The 19,378-nt window shown below is 48.2% G+C and overlaps 1 protein-coding gene across 1 annotated transcript in view; it reads left to right on the top strand.

Annotated features, from left to right (window-relative positions):
* Positions 1-19,378, top strand: part of NT5DC3 (5'-nucleotidase domain containing 3) — an 82,034-nt gene that overhangs the window by 44,386 nt on the left and 18,270 nt on the right. Inside the window, exons 3-6 of the mRNA XM_006141409.2 lie at positions 7,359-7,433; positions 9,061-9,116; positions 17,525-17,615; positions 19,048-19,185. Of these exons, the coding sequence (XP_006141471.1) occupies positions 7,359-7,433; positions 9,061-9,116; positions 17,525-17,615; positions 19,048-19,185 (360 nt within the window). The remainder of the gene's footprint in view (positions 1-7,358; positions 7,434-9,060; positions 9,117-17,524; positions 17,616-19,047; positions 19,186-19,378) is intronic.

Below are 19,378 nucleotides of genomic sequence, written 5' to 3'. Positions count from 1 at the left end.
GGTGTAACCTGGGAGGTCTCTGGATGCAAACCTGGAACTCTTCATGGATCAGCCTTGCCCCTGTGCCTCTGTTTGACCCTTGCATATGTAATCTTTGATCAAGTCACAAAATGTCTGTGGGCCTCAGTTTCCTTCTCTGTAAAATGGGCATAGCAAGCACTTCCCTTATACTGTTGTGATAATTAAGTGAGTTAATATATGTTAAGTGCTGGGTACGTATGAAGCAATAAATGCTCATATTGTTTCTTCTTTTTTTTTTTTTATGAGATTTTTGCTATAGGGTGCGTGTGCTTGCTGAAGAGACAGAGAGAGACAGAAAGCGAGAAATCACCCCCCAGGGGGATGGCCACTCTGCAGTCCCTCTTTCTCCCTTCTCCTCCTGAGATCTTGGGCATGTGTGTATACATGCTCAGTGTATACTGGGTCTGGGACTCGAACCACGGTTGACTACGTGGGAGTCCTGTGACACAACCATTATGTCATCTGCTGGTCCCCGCTCATATTATTTCTAATCTGTATGGCAGTCTCACACACTCATGCTGTCTCTGTTTTTCAATTGAGGAAACTGAGGCTCAAAGGGTTAGGTTTCTAGATTAAAGTCATAGGCCAGCAGGAGGCAGAGTGAGGATTTGAACTCAGAGCTGTGTGTTTGCAAGGGCCTCACATGCTCTCCCCTACTACATGTTGCCTTTTGTAAGGTTCATAACACCTTTTGCCCTATGCTTATTTTGTTCAGATGTAAATAAAATATTCATGAGAATAAAACATTTATGAACATAAAAAATTTATGTAATTTTGGGAGAAAGGATGAAGTGGGTGGATAAAATAAAAGGTGTAATCATTGTGATTAGAAAAGCCTCTAAATTTAAGATCATTGAAATTTCATGCTCATTACACATATTTGTTGCATTGATAAAAGAAAGAAGACATAATACTAATTATATCAGGTGTATTAATAGAATGAATTATGCTTATGCAGATTTTTCTCTTGCTCTGATGAAACAAAGTAATTCTTCTGAGATGCCCTGAGTTCAGTGCCATTTTTCCCTGCCAAGACTGAACGCACTTTATGTACTTGTGGAGATGGAAAGGCAGCTGCTTCTGAGATGCACCGTAATAGAACAGTAAATCTGCAATTTAGCATCTTTCCAAAAAGCAAATATAAAAAGTTCCAGCTCCTTCATAATTATACTTGCATTTTTTTTTAACGAGAACACATTATCACAAAAATGGAAATGAAAAAATATCAGGTGATAAATGCATCTGCATTTTTAGGTCATTGTCCACTAGGAATAGAAAGGAGGTTTTAGAAAAGCTCCTAATTTTTGTCTCTCAGATTCCCACTTGGTCAGGATTTGCTTCTCATTAGTTGGCCCCATTGAGGCCCTGGTGGTTCACACCCGTTGGCTCCGGCCGCTCATCTTCTGTAGCCCACGTCTGATCTCTTAGCAAATGCTGTGGGCCTTCTCTTGCTCTTAGAATAATTTAGGATAGTTTAGGCTTACAGAAAAGCTGTAAAGATAATACCACATTCTTTTTTTTATTTTTATTTAAGAGCTTTACTAACAGGTGCTTGCAGTTTGTTGACTTCTTTTTGAAAAAAATCCAGTTGTAAACTTTTGTTACAAATTAAAAACGAAGTTCTTAAAAATCTCAACTTGGGGGAACCAGCAGTTAGCGTAATGGCTATGTCGCTGGACTCCCACATGGTCGACCGCGGTTTGCGTCCTGGACCCAGTGGCTTAAAACTCACGCCGGGCGCGTGTGCGTACATGCCCAAGATCCCTAGAGGAGAATGGAGGAGAAGGGATTGCGGCGTGACCATCCCCGCTGGAGGGTGATTTCTCGCTTTCTGTCTCTATGTCTCTCTCTGTCTGTCTGGCAAGTGCACGCGCCCTATAGCAAAAATCTCTCCCCCCCCAAAAAAAACTCAACTTGACCACTATGAAACAGTTTAAAAACCTTTGAAGGTGTATTGAGAAAAACCAGGCTTGTTACAAAAATACATTTGTCATTACCAAAAAGAGACATCTTTAGGTAAAATAATAAAAACCCCATGCTGCATAGGTAATGCAGATAGTTCTAGTTATCTGGTCAACCGGCAAAAGCAAGCACTCAAGTCTTCTGCTCCAATCTTTTGTTCATTTCTTGTTGCTGGAATTTCATATTCACTTCTTGTTGGATGACTGACCTGGATGATGGTAGAGATGGTAAGCTGGAGGGACGAGTTCTCTGCTGGTGAATCGGCTGCTTTTGTCCCTTTGCCATCTTGTGGTTTAGGGTTCTCTGGGTGTCTGTGTCAGTAATTGAAGTTGCGTCGGTACTGACGTTGAGGTGGCCGCTGACCTTGGGTCTCATCTTAATTTTCCTTCTCCTCTTCATTGCCGTCCTCTCTGGGCTGTCTTTCATGAGGTGGGCCCCTGCGAAATCGTGGTCTGTAACCCGGGTACATACTCTTCCTCCCCGGTCTGCCTTGTGCTCCTGCACCCTTCATCACTTCTCCCTGCACAGAAGGGTGGGACTACTGTGGTCGACGCCCACAAGGTCTCCACATGTAGTAAGGGGGAACCTTCACCTGCAGTAGGGCGGGTGTTGTTGGGTCTGGCCTTCGGGAGCGCTCTCTGATCCCTCATTCTTTTCCCTCTCTCACTGTTCTGATCATTTTGCTGGTAATTGCGTGGAGGACCCCTGCGACGGGGATAGCTTCTACAATGGTTACGGTCTGCTGCATATTCACTGCCTTGAACTGGAACACCACTAGGACAGTAGATGTTACAGCCCATTTTACTGTTCCCCAAACCTTTGTTGTGATACCTTCTTGCTGGCAGGTGCCGCCGATGCGAGCACCCCCTCCCCTGCTCTCTGCACCGCTGCCTGTTGTGGGAGGCAGTGCTGGGTCTCAGCCTCGCTGCTCATGGCTGTGGTGGTAATGACTGGGGCCTGCTGCAGCGGCTGTGACTCCTCCCAGGGTGTGATGATAACTAGGCTGGCAGCGGCGGTGGAGCTGCTCAGGGCTCTCTGGGGTCCACTCTCCACTCCTGCTACCACTCAAACTAAGTATCAATTTTGGTGTATATACACCATGCCTAGTTTGCTCTTGTGTTAACACCTTACATCATTGTGGTAGGTGAGTCACAGGTAAAGAGTCAAGATTGATGTGTTATTACATAAAGACCAATCTTTTTTTTTTGAGTATAGGGTACATGTGCTCACCAGAGACAAGAGACAGAAAGTGAGAAATCATCCCCAGAGGACTTGGCCACACCATACTCCCTTTTCCTCCATTCTGTTGGAATTTTGGGCATGCACACACACCTGCCCAGTGTGAATTTCAAGCCGCTGGTTCCTGGACTTGAATCGAGGTTGACTATGTGGGAGTTCAGTGCCTTAACCACTACGCCACCTGCTGGTCCCCAGATTTCCTTAGTCTTTTCCTGATGTCCTTTTCCTGCTCCAGATGCCATCCTGGATACCATATGACAGTCTTCTTCACTCCTTGGGTTCCTCTTGGCTTGGACAATTTCCCTGACCTTCCCTGTATTTGGTGACTTTGACTGTTCTGAAGAGTACCAGTGGGGGTTGTGTTGCCATGGCATTTCTCATGATTAGACTGGGTTGTGGGTTTCTGGGCAGAAGGCCACAGTAGGGAAGTGCCATCTGTCAATCCCAGCCAGGGTGTCTTCAGTGCCCCTTTGGCTTCCTCTCCGCCTCCTCATATCCCACCTGCCCTCATTGGCCCTGCTGCAGCCAGGCTGTCTTCTTGCTCTTCCTTGACCTCCCCTTGGACTTTGGCACCTGCTGTTTTCTCTGCCTTGGAGCACTTTTCCTGTCCCGAAAGCCTGAGGACTTGCACCTCGCTTTTTGTTTTTTCAATCTCGGGACCCTTTCTATGGTCCATGTCGTGGTCTGCCAGCCCACGGTGGGGTGGAAACTTCCTAGGGGCAGCGGCTTGGTCAGTTTTCTCCTCTGCTGCTACCTGGGGGCCTGGCATGGTGTCTGGCACACAGTATATGCTCAGTAAATGCTCACGTGTGCATCCACGAATTCCACAGGTCAGCGAGCGTGTTGTGGACGGGGTGTGGCCAGCACCGTGATGAGGTCACTGCACCTGCACTTCAGGTTCTGCGTGGATTTTGGAGAGCTTTCTTCATGCCCTTCTGCCCTGCCTCTAAGAGAGTCATTGCTTAAGCTACCAAGCCCTTTGGGAAACATACGTGCAGTCACCTGGACCTCGGGAATTCCAGGTGGAGTTGGAGTGTGGAAGTTACTGGCCGTCTCCAGAGACATGGCGTGGGCCGGGAAGGGAGCAAGGCCAAGCTTTAGGACTGCAGGACGTCCGTATACACGGGGAATTCCTGGATTCCCTGCTGCTCCTTGGCATTGACTTTTCTTGAAGCTGTGAGGACATTTCCCCAACCTTTTCAGGGGGATACTTCATTCTTTATTAGTGCCTGCTAGCCTGCCCGGGTCATACCTGGGATTAGAATAAACCAAGGGACTGGAGGAAACCAGGCTGAGCCTACATTAGAATTTTAGCAAAACTCCCAAATGAAGATGTTTCATATATATATATATATATATATATATATATATACACACACATATATATTATATAAAATATAATATATATGTGTGTGTGCGTGTGTGTGTGTGTATTTAAATACATTTGCCAGAGGGCATGTGTGCTCCATACAGAGAGGATAGAGAGGGAAGTGAGGAATTACCACCCCATGGGCATGGGCATGGTCTGAGGAATCCCTTCCTAAGAATAGCATGGCAAGAGTGAACGGCATGGAAGGGATAGCATGTGGGACCCCATCCTGCTAGGGAACCCAGATAAACCTCATTCTAAGAAAGAACTGTTAGACTCTCAGCAGTATATGCTCTCTCTCGTAAACGTTTATTAGTTTCCTCCATGAGCGAGACAGAGACAGAGACAAAGGTAGCACCTTTAACAAGTCCTGGTGTCATGATCTTCCCCAGCCTTCAGTCAGCCCCAGATCGTGGGCATACACTTACCCAGCATACTCAGGGAGGTCTCTGGACTTAAACCTGGAACCTTCTCATGTGGCCTAGCCTTGTAGAGTGTCGTGTCTGGCCCCAGCAGTACACGCTGCCTTTTCCATGCACCATCTCTCGGCTGAGACATGAGTACTCCACTCCTAACTCTGAATCCATATCTGCCCGTCCCTTCTGGTTCCTGGTGTGCTGTCACAGGGAGGTGGTGATGTCCAGTAGGGTGGCTCCCAGTTGGTCCGCAATTTGTCTGACCCTGGGCAAGTTCCATGATGCAGATCCTTAGAGTTTTCAGCACTGAAACAGGCACAAGGCCTTGCCCCTGTCATGCCAGCGCGGTGAGGGAGAAGTTGAAAACGTTGAGTTGTGTGTGCCATGTAGCCCATGCTCTACAAAGCCACCTCTCTTGGTGGCATTTTGCATGGATCTTCCCTGTCTTCTGACTTCTTTTTCTATCCATCACTCCAGAGTTAAAAAGGCGATTTCAGAGGCCAGCAGGTGGCCTGGTGGTTAAGGCATTGGACTCCCACATGGCTGGCCATGGTTTGAGGTCTGAACCTGACTGCTTGCTTTCTCACCCCCCACTCCCCTACCACCTCTGGTGAGTGTACGTGCCCTATAAAATTAAAAAAGAATTTTTTTAAAAGACGATTTCAGAGGTGCTGAAGCTCTGTGGCCTGACTTCAGGGAGCGGAGCTGTGTTTCCACATGTAGGTTCTGCAGCAGCTGTGTCCAGTGTGTCAGTCAAAACGCAGAACCGTACAAGGAGTTCAGAATTCTTGGAAATGCCCCTGAGTGGAGAAACCAGTTTGGTGATTTCCTGCCGCGTGTACCGGGTGTGAGATAAATGAGCCTCAATGTGACATTTGAGTCAGGGCTTGTGCGCCTTGACTTGAAACCTTGCCACGTGTGGTTCAGCCATGGGATACTGGGAAATGTTCTCACACCGATGTGACCCTGGCTCTGGAAAGTGGTTTCCTGGGCGTCTTCGTAGTTGTTTAGGTTTTTGCTGAAGCAGCTATGTCACAATTGGAAGATTCTGGGATGACTTTTCATGACTGAAGAATGGATATTTTATCCTTTCAGACCTGTGCTCTGAGGTCAGGGGTGAGTAGGGAAGGTGGGCAGAGCCCTGAGCCTGACTCGCCACCCACTATGCCCCAGATATGTGGCCCAGGCCAGGTTATGCCATCCTCCACCTCTGATATCCTCTTTGAAATGGGGATGAGGGGCCAGCTCCATAGTACCAGCAGAAATAGTACCCGGCAGGTCCCTGGTGCCTGGTGGTGTCACTGGGGTAGCTGCTGTAATTCTGAGATTTGGGGAGGAAGGGAACACTTGAGTATTGGTGTAGTAGATAAGTAACATTTTCTTAAAAATAATACTGCCACTTAATTTTTTTTTAAGTTTTTCTTCTTAAAAATGGAGAGTATGTGTGCTCTTCAGAGAGAGAAAGAGAGGGAAAGAAATAAAACATCCTTCCGTAGGGTATGCTCATGATGTAGTCCCTTCTCATCTCTATCCCGTCAAGGTTCTGGGCACGCACACTCATATGGCTAGCGTATTTTTCAGGCTGCCTGGGCTGCAGTTTGAATTGCAGTCAGCTATGTGATTTCTGGCTCCCTTAGCTGCTAGATTATGGGGCTGACCCTATTTTTATTTTCTTACCAAAAGCACTTTTGCATAGTGTGAAAATGGCTTAGCCACTAGGGAATACCAGGGGTCCAGGGCTGCCTTCAGATGTCATGCATGTGTTCTGAGACAGAATACTGGAGCTTCACCCTGGTCTGAGTGGGAGGGAGGCTGTACCAGCGAGCCCTGGGGAGCCCTGGCTCTCAGAGGGTGAGCACGGCCAGGACAGAAGAGAAGCAGATGGGAGCTCTAAGGAGGGGACCTCCTTGAGGAGACTTCACCTGGGGTGTCTTCATGGGGCCTGGTAGTGGGATCATCCATTGGCAACTCCACCGAGGTGCTCACCTATGAACTAAATGGATGATGGACCATGTGTTTAGTCCACGGGATCTGTGAGTCTAGGGCAGAGGCAGGGCAGGGCGTGTTACTATGAAGGAAGTCTGGTGGTTGGGAGGGGGAAGACGAGACCTGACCTGTACTTAGGCAGAAAGAGAGGACACAGGCAGGATAGGGGGGGGTTCTTTGGTTAGGGGGTGCTTGCCAGGAAGCTCTTGGCCTGGAGGCAGAGGGACAAGCTGCAGTCTGTCCCTGTGATCCCAGCTTCATGTCTAAGAGCATCGGCTAAGCTACCGCAGCCTTCTGTCAGGTCTGGGCACAGTCCTGACCTTAGAACACTGCTTGCTAAAAGCAATTCCTTTCTTCTTTCTTAGTATCCGATGGAAATCAGGAACTATGAGTATGACCCAAATTTTGCAATCCGTGGACTTCATTATGATGTACAGCGGGTAGGTGGAATTCTGTTTTCTACAGTTCGATGTCGTTTGCACATGAAATGTTCTCTTTTCTGCTTTTGTTTGCTGAAGTACACTGGTTTTAAATTATTGGGGCTGTAGAGACAGTTTATTAAAATATCTTTGGAGAAGATCATTTTGAAGGGGACCAGCAGCTAGCATAATGGCTCTGTTGCTGAGCTCCCATGTAGTCGACTGCGGTTCAAGTCTTGGACCCGGTGGCTTAAACTCGCTCTGGGCATGAGTACTCAAGATCCCTAGAGGAGAATGAAGGAGAAGGGATTGCGGTGTGGCCATCTCCCTTGGGGGGTGATTTCTCACTTTCTGTCTCTCTCTGTCTTTCTGGTAGGCACACGCGTCCTATAGCAAAAAGAAAAACCACTCCAAAAAAAAAAAGAGAAGATCATTTTCAAGAGGCTATATATCAGAAAAACATGAATGTATTTAGTATCCAGAGGAGGGGCTATATATTTCCACTGGTCATTTTTGGTGTTTTGAGGAGGAGCCAGTTGACGTATCTTTTTTTTTTGGAAAGGTTTTCACTATAGGGCGCATGCGCTTGCCAGACAGACAGAGAGAGACATAGAGACAGAAAGTGAGAAATCATCCCCCAGGGGGGATGGTCGCGCCGCAATCCCTTCTCCTCCATTCTCCTCTTGGGATCTTGGGCACGCACGCACATGCGCCCGGCGTGAGTTTTAAGCCACTGGGTCCGGGACGCGAACCGTGGTCGACTACATGGGAGTCCAGCGACATAGCCATTACACTAACTGCTGGTTCCCCTTTTTTTCTTTTTTCTTTTTTTAAGAGAGAATTTTGCTATAGGGTGTGTGTGCTCACCAGAGAGACAGAGATAGACGAAAAGTGAGAAATTACCTCCCAGGAAGATGGCCCTGCCACCCTCCTTTCTCCTCCATCCTCTTCTTGGGATTCTGGGCATGCACACACATGCGCCCAGTGTGAGTTTTAAGCTGCTGGGTCCAGGACTTGAGTCACGGTTCACTATGTGGGAGTCCAGCAATGTGACCATTATTCTATCTGCAGGTTCTGACACACCTACTTTTAATTTTTCTTTTGCACTGGACTATTTCCTTAAAGATTCGTAAGCACTCTGGGAACCAGCAGTTAGTGTAATGGCTATGTCACTGGATTCCCATGTAGTCGACCGCGGTTCGCATCTCGGACCCGGTGGCTTAGAACTTAAGCCGGGCGCATGTGCGTGCGTGCCCAAGATCCCAAGAGGAGAATGGAGGAGAAGGGACTGCGGCGTGACCATCCCCCCTGAGGGGTGATTTCTCGCTTTCTGTCTCTATGTCTCTCTCTGGCGAGCGCACGTGCCCTATAGCAAATAAGCACTCTGATTAACAAGCAAGACTTTCTGTGCTTCTTTAGTCATGCACCCTCATGTGACAAGATTGGTAGTGACATGGGGATGCTCATTTAGTATGCAAATTGTGCATTCTTTTTAAAAATTTTTTATTATTATTTATACATTCAATCGCTGTATGTCTCCACTTAATGTATACAGACTGTCTGCACTCTATGGTAGAGACGGAAAGACTGGAGGACATGAAAGCGGATTGTGTGTTCTTTACATGTGCTTGTGTTTCTGTTTTTAAAGGCAGTATTGATGAAGATTGATGCTTTTCATTATATCCAGCTGGGCACCGTCTACAGGTAAGAGGAAGAGGAAAGCCATTTAATTCACTGAAGTAACTAAGCGGCTGTGGGTTTCAGGACCCACTGGCTGCTATGAGGTGAGGGTGTGTGTGCTGTCACTTGTTCGCTCACTCACAGCATTTCTTGAGGCCTCGGTGCTCAGGGTTTGGGTGATAAGGACCTTGCCAGGGAGCTCAGCATGTGGGTGGGAAGCCACACAGGTGAAAGACTGTAGTCTGGAGTGACAGAGAGAGGGATGGAGACATGCTCAGACACTCTGGGGACCCCTGGGGACTCTGGAGGAGGACCAGCTTTGCAGAGGTGTTGGCTGGCCATCTGAGTAAGGGCCCTAGCGAGGAGGTGTGGAGTGGGGAGGGTTCTTGTTCCTACCAGGAAAATTGGGCGATTTGAATATTACAACGTTTTTTTCTTGTTTGTGAGAATTGGTATAAATACCTAGCAAGAAATCTACCTAGCAAGAAATCTCTGTGACGTTTAGGAGGGTTTTGCCTTTTTAAATTCTCTAAGTTGGAAGAGGCTTTAGGACTGACTTGTATTTAGGTTCATGTCTTTCTTTTTTCTTCACTCACTATAGAGCATGTGTGCATCCATGTGAGAGTGGGAGAGACGGAGAGAGCTGAGCACAGTCCTTGGCCTGGCCATGCTGCATTCCCCTCCTTCAGTCCTCCAGCCTGTCGGATCCTGGGCACTTATGTGTCTGCCTGGCTGACCAGGCCAGGGGTTTGAACTGCGGTTGCTACATGGAATCTGGTTCTCTCCCTTTTTTGAGGAGTTTTGATTTTTGGTAAAATTTGTGAATCCACAGTTTGCTCTGCTCTGTAGTCTTGTATTTCTCCTTCTCTGTGTCAAAGATCTCACCTTCCTGGTATCTGGGCTTCTGCAACTTCTTTTTTTTTTTTTTTTTTTAAGTAAGCACTGGCGAGGTATTTTGGGATTTTTACTGTAATCTCGTATTTCTCCTCCTCTGTGTCAAAGATCTCACCTTCCTGGTGTGTGGGCTTCTGCAGCTTCTTTTTTTTGAAGTAAGCACCGGTGAGGTGTTTTGGGATTTTTACTTTGTTAGCATCCATTTTCGTGGAGGTGGTGATGACACATTTCTGGTATGTTCTGTGCAGTGGAACTCAATTGAGGACGAGAGGTCCAGTCACAAGTAGCAAGCCACTGCGGGGACGAGAGGTCCACTCACAAGTAGCAAGCCACTGCTCAGCTGCTTCAAGGAAACCACTCTCTTGCCTCTGGGGCGTCCAGTGAGGATGATCGGGATGCCCCCAGGAGTGATGCTGGCTCTCAGCTTTCTCACACGCTGACGGAAGGGTTTTTGCTGTGGCTCAACAGCTTTCCAGGCACGTCCTCAGTAGGTTAATCCCTAGGCGTTTTGTGGAGTTTAACTCCCTGCATACCATGTTCTTGTCCCGGCTGACTGCTTTTATGACAGTGGCAAGGACTTTCTTCTTTTCCTTCTTAATCCTGGATGTAGTGGCCGATTTTTTCCTTTTGCACACGACCTTCCTGGAATACATGGCAGATTGGGAGTATCTGCTGATGCCATGGACTAGGACCAGGTTTTGACTGCAATGGGGCTTCTTCTCAGGCACTTTTTAGCCTTGGGGGTCACCCTTTTTAACTTTACCACTGACATCAGCCTACTTGGCTTTGGGTTTCTTTTACTTAGTATCTGGCTTCTCATTCCTATCTTGTAAAATGGGAAAGAGGGAACTTCTTCTCTCTCTCTTTTTCTTAATTATTGTTATTATTTTAAATAATTATTTTATTTTTAATTTGGCCAGAGAGGGACAGAGTGAGAGTGAGAGAGGGAGAGAGGGAAAGTGAGAACACAAGCTGCCAGGTCTAGGACTCGAACCACAGTCAGCCATGTGGCAGTTTAGCACTCTTAACCACCATTGCACCTGCCGGTACTCTTAACCACCATGCCACCTGCCAGCCCCTAATGATTATTTTTAAATTTGCTATAAGGCATGTGCTCTCACCAGAGTGAGAGACAGCAAGCCACCAGGTCCGGGACTTGTGGGAGTCAGCCATGTGGGAGTCTAGCACCTTAACTACCGTGGCACCTGCTGGCCTGCCATATGAGGATCTTAACCATTGAACCACGGGGCTGGCCCTGGCTGGGCCTCTTTAGATTTTTTTCCTGTTATTTTTATTTCCTATTTCTAAGTAATGTGCTCATACTTCTCGTCCCGCATTTATTAAGTCTGAACGCCGTCCTGCTGTGATGGATGGGGATTTAGCTTTCTGGCCCCACCTCCAGCCTCATTCTTCTCCAGGATCTAACACTCCCTGTTTACATTAGGACTCTGCAGGTCTTGTTTGTTCACTCTTCAGCCAAGAAGTACACTGCTTTTTTTCTTTCCTGTGTGGTGTTTGCTTTTTCTTAGATTTAAGAATAGCCACACTTAAAAAAATAGAATAATTGTATTCTTTATTTTTTCCCTGATAGAGTATGCACGTTTGCAAAGGGGGGGGGAGGGGGAGAGAGAGAAGCGTTTCTCACGCTGTGACCTCCGACTTCTAATCCTCCAGCCTGTGGGATCCTGTGTGCTTGCACACATATCCGGCGTTTCAGGCTGTCTGGGCCGGGGATATCAAGTGCAGTTGCCATGTGGGATCTGTTTCCTCTATGGCTGCATGTTTCCGCCGTACCACAGAGCCGGTCCCTGTAGCCCCTTTTTTATTTGCTTAGTTTTCTATGGAGATAATCTCTCCTTTTTTCCAAACATTCCATCATAAATATCAAGCCTATCTTTATTTTCTAGTGATTAAAACATTTTTGATAATCTGTTCCAGGATCAATATTTGAGACTGGAAAACAAAACAGGCCACTCCATGGCTCTGTAGATTTTCTTAGAGGACATCTTGCAGACAACTCAGAGCAGGTTCCATGGGGACCCAGAGCTTCACAGCCTCAACTCCACACTGCCTTAGAGCAAGCTGGAAACTTTCTCCAAGGGAAAGCCTACCCCCTGGGCTGGAGACAGGAGTGCCCCCAGACTCCCCACATTGTCGGTCCTTTCCTAAAAAGGCCTCTTGCTCCAGCGAGGGAAATAGGTGTTTCTCTTCAGCAGCAGCAGTGTGGGCGGGGGCAATGATGGGCCCTATGGTGGCATTGGCCTTCACGAAGTAGAGCTGGTGTCCAGCCCGCTCACACACTGTCCGTTTTTGTTTTTCTTTTCGACTACCCCCTCCTGCACTGATCTCATTCGGTTGCTTATCCGGAAATTTCCCTGTACCACGTCCCCTGTTTCCCAGTTCCGTCTCTTCTTCTTCCTGGCTTAGTCAGGCTTCCTCTAAAGCCTTTCTGAAGTTCTGGGTGGTCAGTCAGTTCTGGCGTGTGTGCCCTTGCAGGCCTCTCTGTTCCTAGTTAGGTCCGCTACCCCCCCTTTGTGCCCACTGATTCCTAGTATGCTGTTGAAATGTCTTGTCTGTTGATGTTTTTGTTGTCATTTGAGATTTTAATGGTGTTTGAGGAGGAAGAGAAGGTGGTCCCAGTGATCATAAAATTAGTAACAACAAATAACGACTAACAAACAGTGAATCTTGCTGTGGGATAGGCACTTTTATTCAAGTTAACTCCTTTGATCCTCAAAATAACTTTATGCAGTAGGTGTTATTGCTGGTTCCAGAGATGTTAAGGAACTTGCTCAAGGTCACACAGCAAACAAGCGTCTTGGCTAGAATTTAGATTCAGGCAGTCTGATGGTCTAGTCTGTGTTCTTGGCTACCGTGCTGTGTGTTCCTTCTGACTTTATGAGGATTAACTGAAGTTCCTCAACAGAGAGTAAATTTATTTTCCAGGTGACAAATCTATTAAATAAATTGTACATTTTTGTATACTTGTCTCATCATCAAGAAAAATCTGTAGAAGTAGAGTTGCTGGGTGGAAATATCCATCCATTTTTGGCTTTAGAAATGGCTTACCTGAGATCCAGAAAGACTATACCGCTCCCAACAGACTTGCTTTTAAGCTTAAAGTTGTTCCTGTATTTAACATGGTCTTTTTATTTTTATTTATTTATTTTTGTTTTTGCTATAGGACCTGTGTACTCACTAGAGAAAGATTGGGGGCAGGGTGTTGAGAAATTATCCCCTGGGGGATGACCACACTGCAGTCCCTTTTTCTCCATTCTTCTCTTGGGATTTTGGGCATGCATGCACACATGCCTGGTGTGATTTTCAAGCCACCAGGTCCAGGATTCGAACAGTAGTGGACCATGTGTGAGTCTAGTGCCACCACCTGCTAGTCCCCGCATTTCATCTTTGATATTATTAGACTCATTTCCCTAAATCCTTGCCCTCAGCTACCTCTGAAGTCCTGGGTGGCTCCCTACCATCTACAGAATGAAGTCCTTAGTCCTTTAGATTTTTAGTCAGCCTGCTCTAAATTAGCTTACTCTTCTCCCACACACGACTTTTACTTATTGGACTGGCTCAAACTCTTGATTCCAAGTGACTGAAACTCAATTCACACTGGCTTAATGAACAGCACAATATTGACTCACTCACGGTGCAGCCCAGAAAGTGCTGGTAGCAGGCATGGCTGGCTCCAGGGCCCAGTCCATGGTGTTGGGTATTGTCCCGGGGCTGTCTTCCCTTTGTCTTGGCTCACCCTTAGACAAGCCCCTTCGTGTGGTAACTCCTGTCAGTACCAGGCTCGCCTCTCCCCAGCCCCAGGTTGAGAGAAGAGTGTTTCTTCTCTGCAGGTCAGCCAGCGTCTCCAGACTGAGCAGTCTCATTGGGATGACCTGCGTCCTGTCTCTGGCCTGTGCCACTGAGTGGGCACTGGCCAGGCAAAAATAGGATCCGGCTTTCTTTCCTCTGGCATTTGCTCTTGCTGGTATTCTAGAAGGTTCTGTTTTCCTTCTCTGCTTCTTGAAATCCTCCCCACCCCCATTCTTCATGGCCAGCACCTCAGTCTCAGCCTGAAGTGGCCTCTCTGTCCTCTCCATCCGGATGACAACTTACGGTCCTTTGTCCTAGTTACACACACGAGGGGGCTTGAAAATATGTGAAAAATGGAATTGAAGAATGTGTTTATTTCGGTACAGAAAGTTTTGAAATCCATGCCTGGTTTTTCATAGTATGCATTTCCCATGAACTTTTCGAAGACCCCTTGCAGACTGTCCCTTGTGTTAAGGAGTTGGGCCAGTGCTAGGAGGGGCTGGCTGAGGGAAGGGCATTTAGGTGGAGGTGGAAGACAGAATCAAAAGGCCTGGGGAAATGTTCAGAAACACGGACACCTTCGCCTTTGTTGTCTTCCACCCCCGCCATTGCCATACGTCACTGGTGTCAGTGCTGAGAGGGGTGCAGTGAGCGGGAACCAGGAGGGGACAGGGTGCAGGGACCCCAGAGTCTGTGAACCCCAGCTCTACCGCTCCCATGTATGTGGGCTGGAGCAAGTTCTCAGCTCTGCCAGAGCCTCAGTTTTCTCCTCTGTAAAATGGGCATGCTTGCAGTTCCTGCCTGCGGGGCGCAACTTGTGAAGCTCAGACGTGCTGGGAACAGTGCCACAGCTTTGTAGGCACACAGAGATGTCACTTCTCTTTCTCTGTAAAATGAAAATTTCAACCTTAGCCTTGCTCATTTCTGAGACCGGCTGCAGGTTTTTGGTTCATACACCAAGCTGTAGTAAAATACCTTTTTTGGAAAGTTTATTCCTGTATTTCTTCCATGAGTAAGGAAGACAGAGAAGAGAGAGAATGGAGAGGAGCAGGGAGACAGTACCCTCCTCAGGGTCTCGATGCTGCAGTCCACCCCCAGCCTCAGCCAGCCCTGGCTCATGGGCACACATGTGCCTGGCATACTCAGGGAGGTCTTTGGACATGAACCTGGAAATTTCTCATGTGGGATTGCCTTGCACAGTCTTACCACTGTCTGGCTCCCCGTCCTGCTTGCCCCCAGGTAGAATGGATGATATGGCTGTGGGAGTGAGTGCCACAGGCCAGGACAAGGGAAGGTGGTTCTCCACCACAGCCCTGGCTTTGTGCCCACGTATGAACTTCTCCCTAAGGACCTCATGAAAAGCTAGGATCATTTCTGTCACCGTCCCCCCAGCGAAACTCACAGCGCTATGCATTCCAGCCCTGCTATTTATAGTAACTCCTGTCACCTCAGGAACATCAGGAGGGAGGCACTGTTGTTCCTGCTTTAGCAATGGAAACCTGGAGACCCAAGAGGGGGGATTACTCGTCAAGGTCATGCCCCTAGTAATGAGGAGCTGAGATGTGAGCCCAGAGACTCACTGAAATCTGTGCGCTTAACCTCTGTTCCTCATGGCGCCATATCGGCTGAGGGGAGGGCATTTCCATGCTGATTTCAGGATTCCGGCCTCCATGTTGAGGCTGCCTGTGCCTGCCTCGCAGTTCCGCCTTCCCTCTGCCGGAGCTGCCTGGGGGAGGGAGTCGACCCACTGGTTTCACCGCATTTCTTGAGCTGACACGTGGTTGCTTAGACCTGTTTCCTAGAGGCAGCAGCAGTTTGGGAAGGTCTGGGCAGGGAAAGGGTGCACACGGGGCAGGGTCCCTTTTTTATATCTGCTTCCTGAGTGGTGGGGCCTTCTGAGCATGGGTGCCCACCTGCTGCTACTCAGTGAGAACTGGTTTTCAAGGTCACGGTCTGGAAGGAGCTGGTTTACTACCACTGTCTAATCTGAGCCCTGGAGCTAAGCTTCCGGGAGTGCGCAGCTTCTTTTCTTCCACAGGCCAGCAGTTATACCAGCTTAATCTCGCTCAGAGCCACGACAGTGAGTCCCCTTGATACTTTTTTTTTTTTAAAGGTTTTTGCCATAAGGAGTGCGTGCTTGCTGGACAGAGATAGAGACAGCGAGAGGGAAAGTGAGAAATCCTCACCCCGCGGGGCTGGGCTTATGGATAACCATGCTGCAATCCCTTTTCCATTCTTCTGGGATTTTGGGCATACATGCACACATGTCTGGTGTGACTTTCAAGCCTCCAGGTCTGGGACCTGAACCGGGATCGGCCTTGTGGGAGTCCAGCACCTTCACCACTATGCCATCTGCTGACCCTGCCTTGGATACTTTGAAAAGTGACATGACGGATGGAGATTGGAGAGCGATATTGAAATGATATTTTCGTTAACATTACATGTCAAAGCATGAACTGTATCATCGTATGTGCATTTCAGTGTTGGCCAATGGATTTTGTATGCTCTGCAATCCGTTTGTATTGTTATTATTTCATAAAAAATCCTTTTTTTTAAAAAAAGTTTTTTTTGTCATAGGGTACATGTGCTTGCCAGAGAGACAGAGAGAGACAGTGAGAGAGAAAGTGTGAACCCCCCCAGGGGGATTGGCCACACTGTAATCCCTTCTCTATTCTCCTGGGATTTTGGGCATGTATGCACAGGTGTGATTCTCAAGTTACCAGACTTGGGACTCAAACCACAATAGGCCACGTGGGAGTCCAGCACCCCAACCATCGTGTTGCCCGCTGGCCCTCATGTGTATCACTAACCACAGTTTCTCTTGAGTCTTTATGCCCTGTTGTGGTACAGTGTGACATTGCCCATGCTCTTCCTCCTGTAGTTCCTAGTTGTTGGTTGATTTCTCAAGCACAGTCCCCTGTAGAGAAGGGGACAGGAGTGGGTGTTTGCCCTTAGGACTCTCTAGGGTGGGCAGGTCCAGGTGAGCAGGTGAAAGCACCTGCCCTGTCGCTGGTGGCACAGGCACGGGGAGACCCAGTCCACTTTGACTCCAAAGGTCATGGCATCCCCTTTATTGGGAGGAACTGGAGTCATTTGCAAACTCCAGAGGCAGGCAGTGATGGGTGTTACTTTGGTTTTTGATATACCCTTCTATGTCACAAAGTGTATGGGGTCATCTCTCTAGAGAAAGGTGACAGAGGACAGGAGGCTGAGTTTAGTAGAGACAAAAACAGCCTTTCTCTTTCTTAATGTATTAGAAACAGAAAATAAAGAGCCATCCCAAGGCAAGTCATTAAACAGCCTTGGCTCTGGGTGGCTCAGCAGCCAGAAAACCTGAGTTCTGATCCAGACCCATCCCTTTCTGCTTTGGTGACCTTGAGCAGGTGATGTGAGCTTTTGGTGCCTAAGTTGCCTCTGCTGGGCAATGAGAAGAAGAGTAGTGCCCCTTCTAGGACTGTGGAACATTAAGTGAGTGGTGAGTGTACTTCCCCTGGCCCCCAGTGGGGCTGGGCTGTATCAGCCAGTATCGCTTTTGCTTGGTTGCCAGTAGAACAGCAGCAGCAGCAACAGTGCTGGTATCTTATTTGTAGCCACTGCTGGTGGCACACTTCATCTTGGTGACAGTGATGTCTCGCACCCCCATTAAAAAATACCAGCAGCGGGCCGAGGTCTGAAAATGATGGCTTTGGCTCAGTGAGCTCTTTAATGATGCTGTCTAATCTTTCCAGAGGCCTCAGTGTTGTCCCCGACGAAGAAGTCATTGAAATGTACGAGGGGTCCCACGTGCCCTTGGAACAGATGAGCGACTTCTATGGGAAGGTAACGAGAAGCCCTTTATTAATTTACACCAGCCAGTCTTTTTCTTTCTTGAAACGTGGCCTCGTAGAATCAGCAGCTTTTTTTTTTTAACTTTATTTTATTACTGTTATTATCATTATTATTTTCCAGTTTGATCAGAGAGAGACAGAGAGAGGAGAGAGAGAGAGAGAGAGAGAGAGAGGAAATGAGAAAGCAAGTCACCAGGTCTGAGACTTGAACCGTGGTCGGCCATGTGGGAGTCCAGCGCCTTTAACTACCATGCCACTTGCCAGCCCCAGCAGCAGCTTTAATTACTCACCTACTGCTCATGGGGAATTGATAAGGAAACTGGAGATTTTTGAGAAAGTTTATTTCTTCCACGAGTAAGAGAGAGGGAGAGAGAGAGCACCCCCAACAGGGTCTCAATGCCACCATCCATCCCCAGACCCAGCCAGCCCTGGATCCAGGGCATGCATGTACCTGGCATACTCAGGGAGATCTCTGGACATGAACGCAGAACCATCCCATGTGGCTCAGCCTTGAGCGTGCGACTTCCCGCTGTGCCATTTGGCCCTAGATTGTGCTTTGAGAGAACCTGGGTTTGAGGATGATTTACAGTATGTTAAGAGTCACCCCCAGGTTCTTTCATGACCATTTCTCCCTACCTAGGGAGGCTCTTTATACCTCCCTTGTACCCATCCCTGTTTGCCACTGGGTCTCGGCGTAGCCGCCTTTCTGGGGTGAGTCATTAGGGGCCACAGTGCAGCTGCCTCTGCCCCTGACCCCTTGGCGTGCTGCAGAATGACAGAGATGGCTGGTACCCAGCTGCCCTTTATCTGAAGGGGAACTTTCGCTTTTCTAACTTCTGTGGCTCCTTCACCCCTCTCCAAACTGTTGCTTCTGGTTTTATTAGGTGTATTGATTGGCATTGTCAAAGTGAAATGGAAGATGCCCGGTTTGCTAGTGAACTTAAGCAAGACAACCATTCAGAGAAAGGCTCTTTTGCGAGCCGACATACGGACTGTAAGGGGTGCTCTGATTTGAGGAGCTAAGCGGCTTTTGCTGCCATTGCATGGGCGGCCATCTGTCTGCCAGCCTTCCTCTGTCTCACGAGTGTGAGAACTGGAAGTTGGCTACACGCCGCACACGTGGGAGGGTGTGTAAGGAAGTGTGGTTGGACTTTAGGGTGCGGCAGGGTTCAGAGTTTTCCTGTGGAAGACCCGGTTCTGCTGAGAGTGAGACATCAGCTGTGTGGTGAATCATAAGGTTCAGGCAAGCATTCTATGCTACTTTCCATTAGGGTTTTCCTTTTGTCATAGAGAGGGCTCTGAATGCCAGTGCGGAGTCCCCAGGTAGATGGAAAGCCTTCTTGCCTTCCCTGGCACTCTCTTGTACCTAGCCCTGTTGCCGGTACGGTCTTGGGTCCCCCTAAAGTGCTTCTCGCTCTCTGCAGAGTTCTCACGGAAACACCATGAAGCAGTTCATGGACATCTTCTCGCTGCCAGAGATGACCCTGCTGTCGTGCGTGAATGAATACTTCCTGAAGAACAACATCGACTACGAGCCCGTGCACCTGTACAAAGATGTCAAGGTTGTACGAGCCGAGAGAGCGCCTTGGCCCCCTTGTTAGATTGGGTGCTGTTGGGAACCAGCAGTTAGCGTAATGGCTATGTCGCTGGACTCCCATGTAGTCGACCGCAGTTCACGTCCCGGACCCGGTGGCTTAAAACTCACACCGGGCGCGGGAACCAGCAGTTAGCGTAATGGCTATGTCGCTGGGCACC

Source organism: Tupaia chinensis, unplaced genomic scaffold (genome assembly GCF_000334495.1).
Source record: "Tupaia chinensis unplaced genomic scaffold, TupChi_1.0 Scaffold000054_1, whole genome shotgun sequence".
Lineage (NCBI taxonomy): Eukaryota > Metazoa > Chordata > Mammalia > Scandentia > Tupaiidae > Tupaia > Tupaia belangeri.
This window is presented reverse-complemented; position numbering and strand designations above follow the sequence as displayed.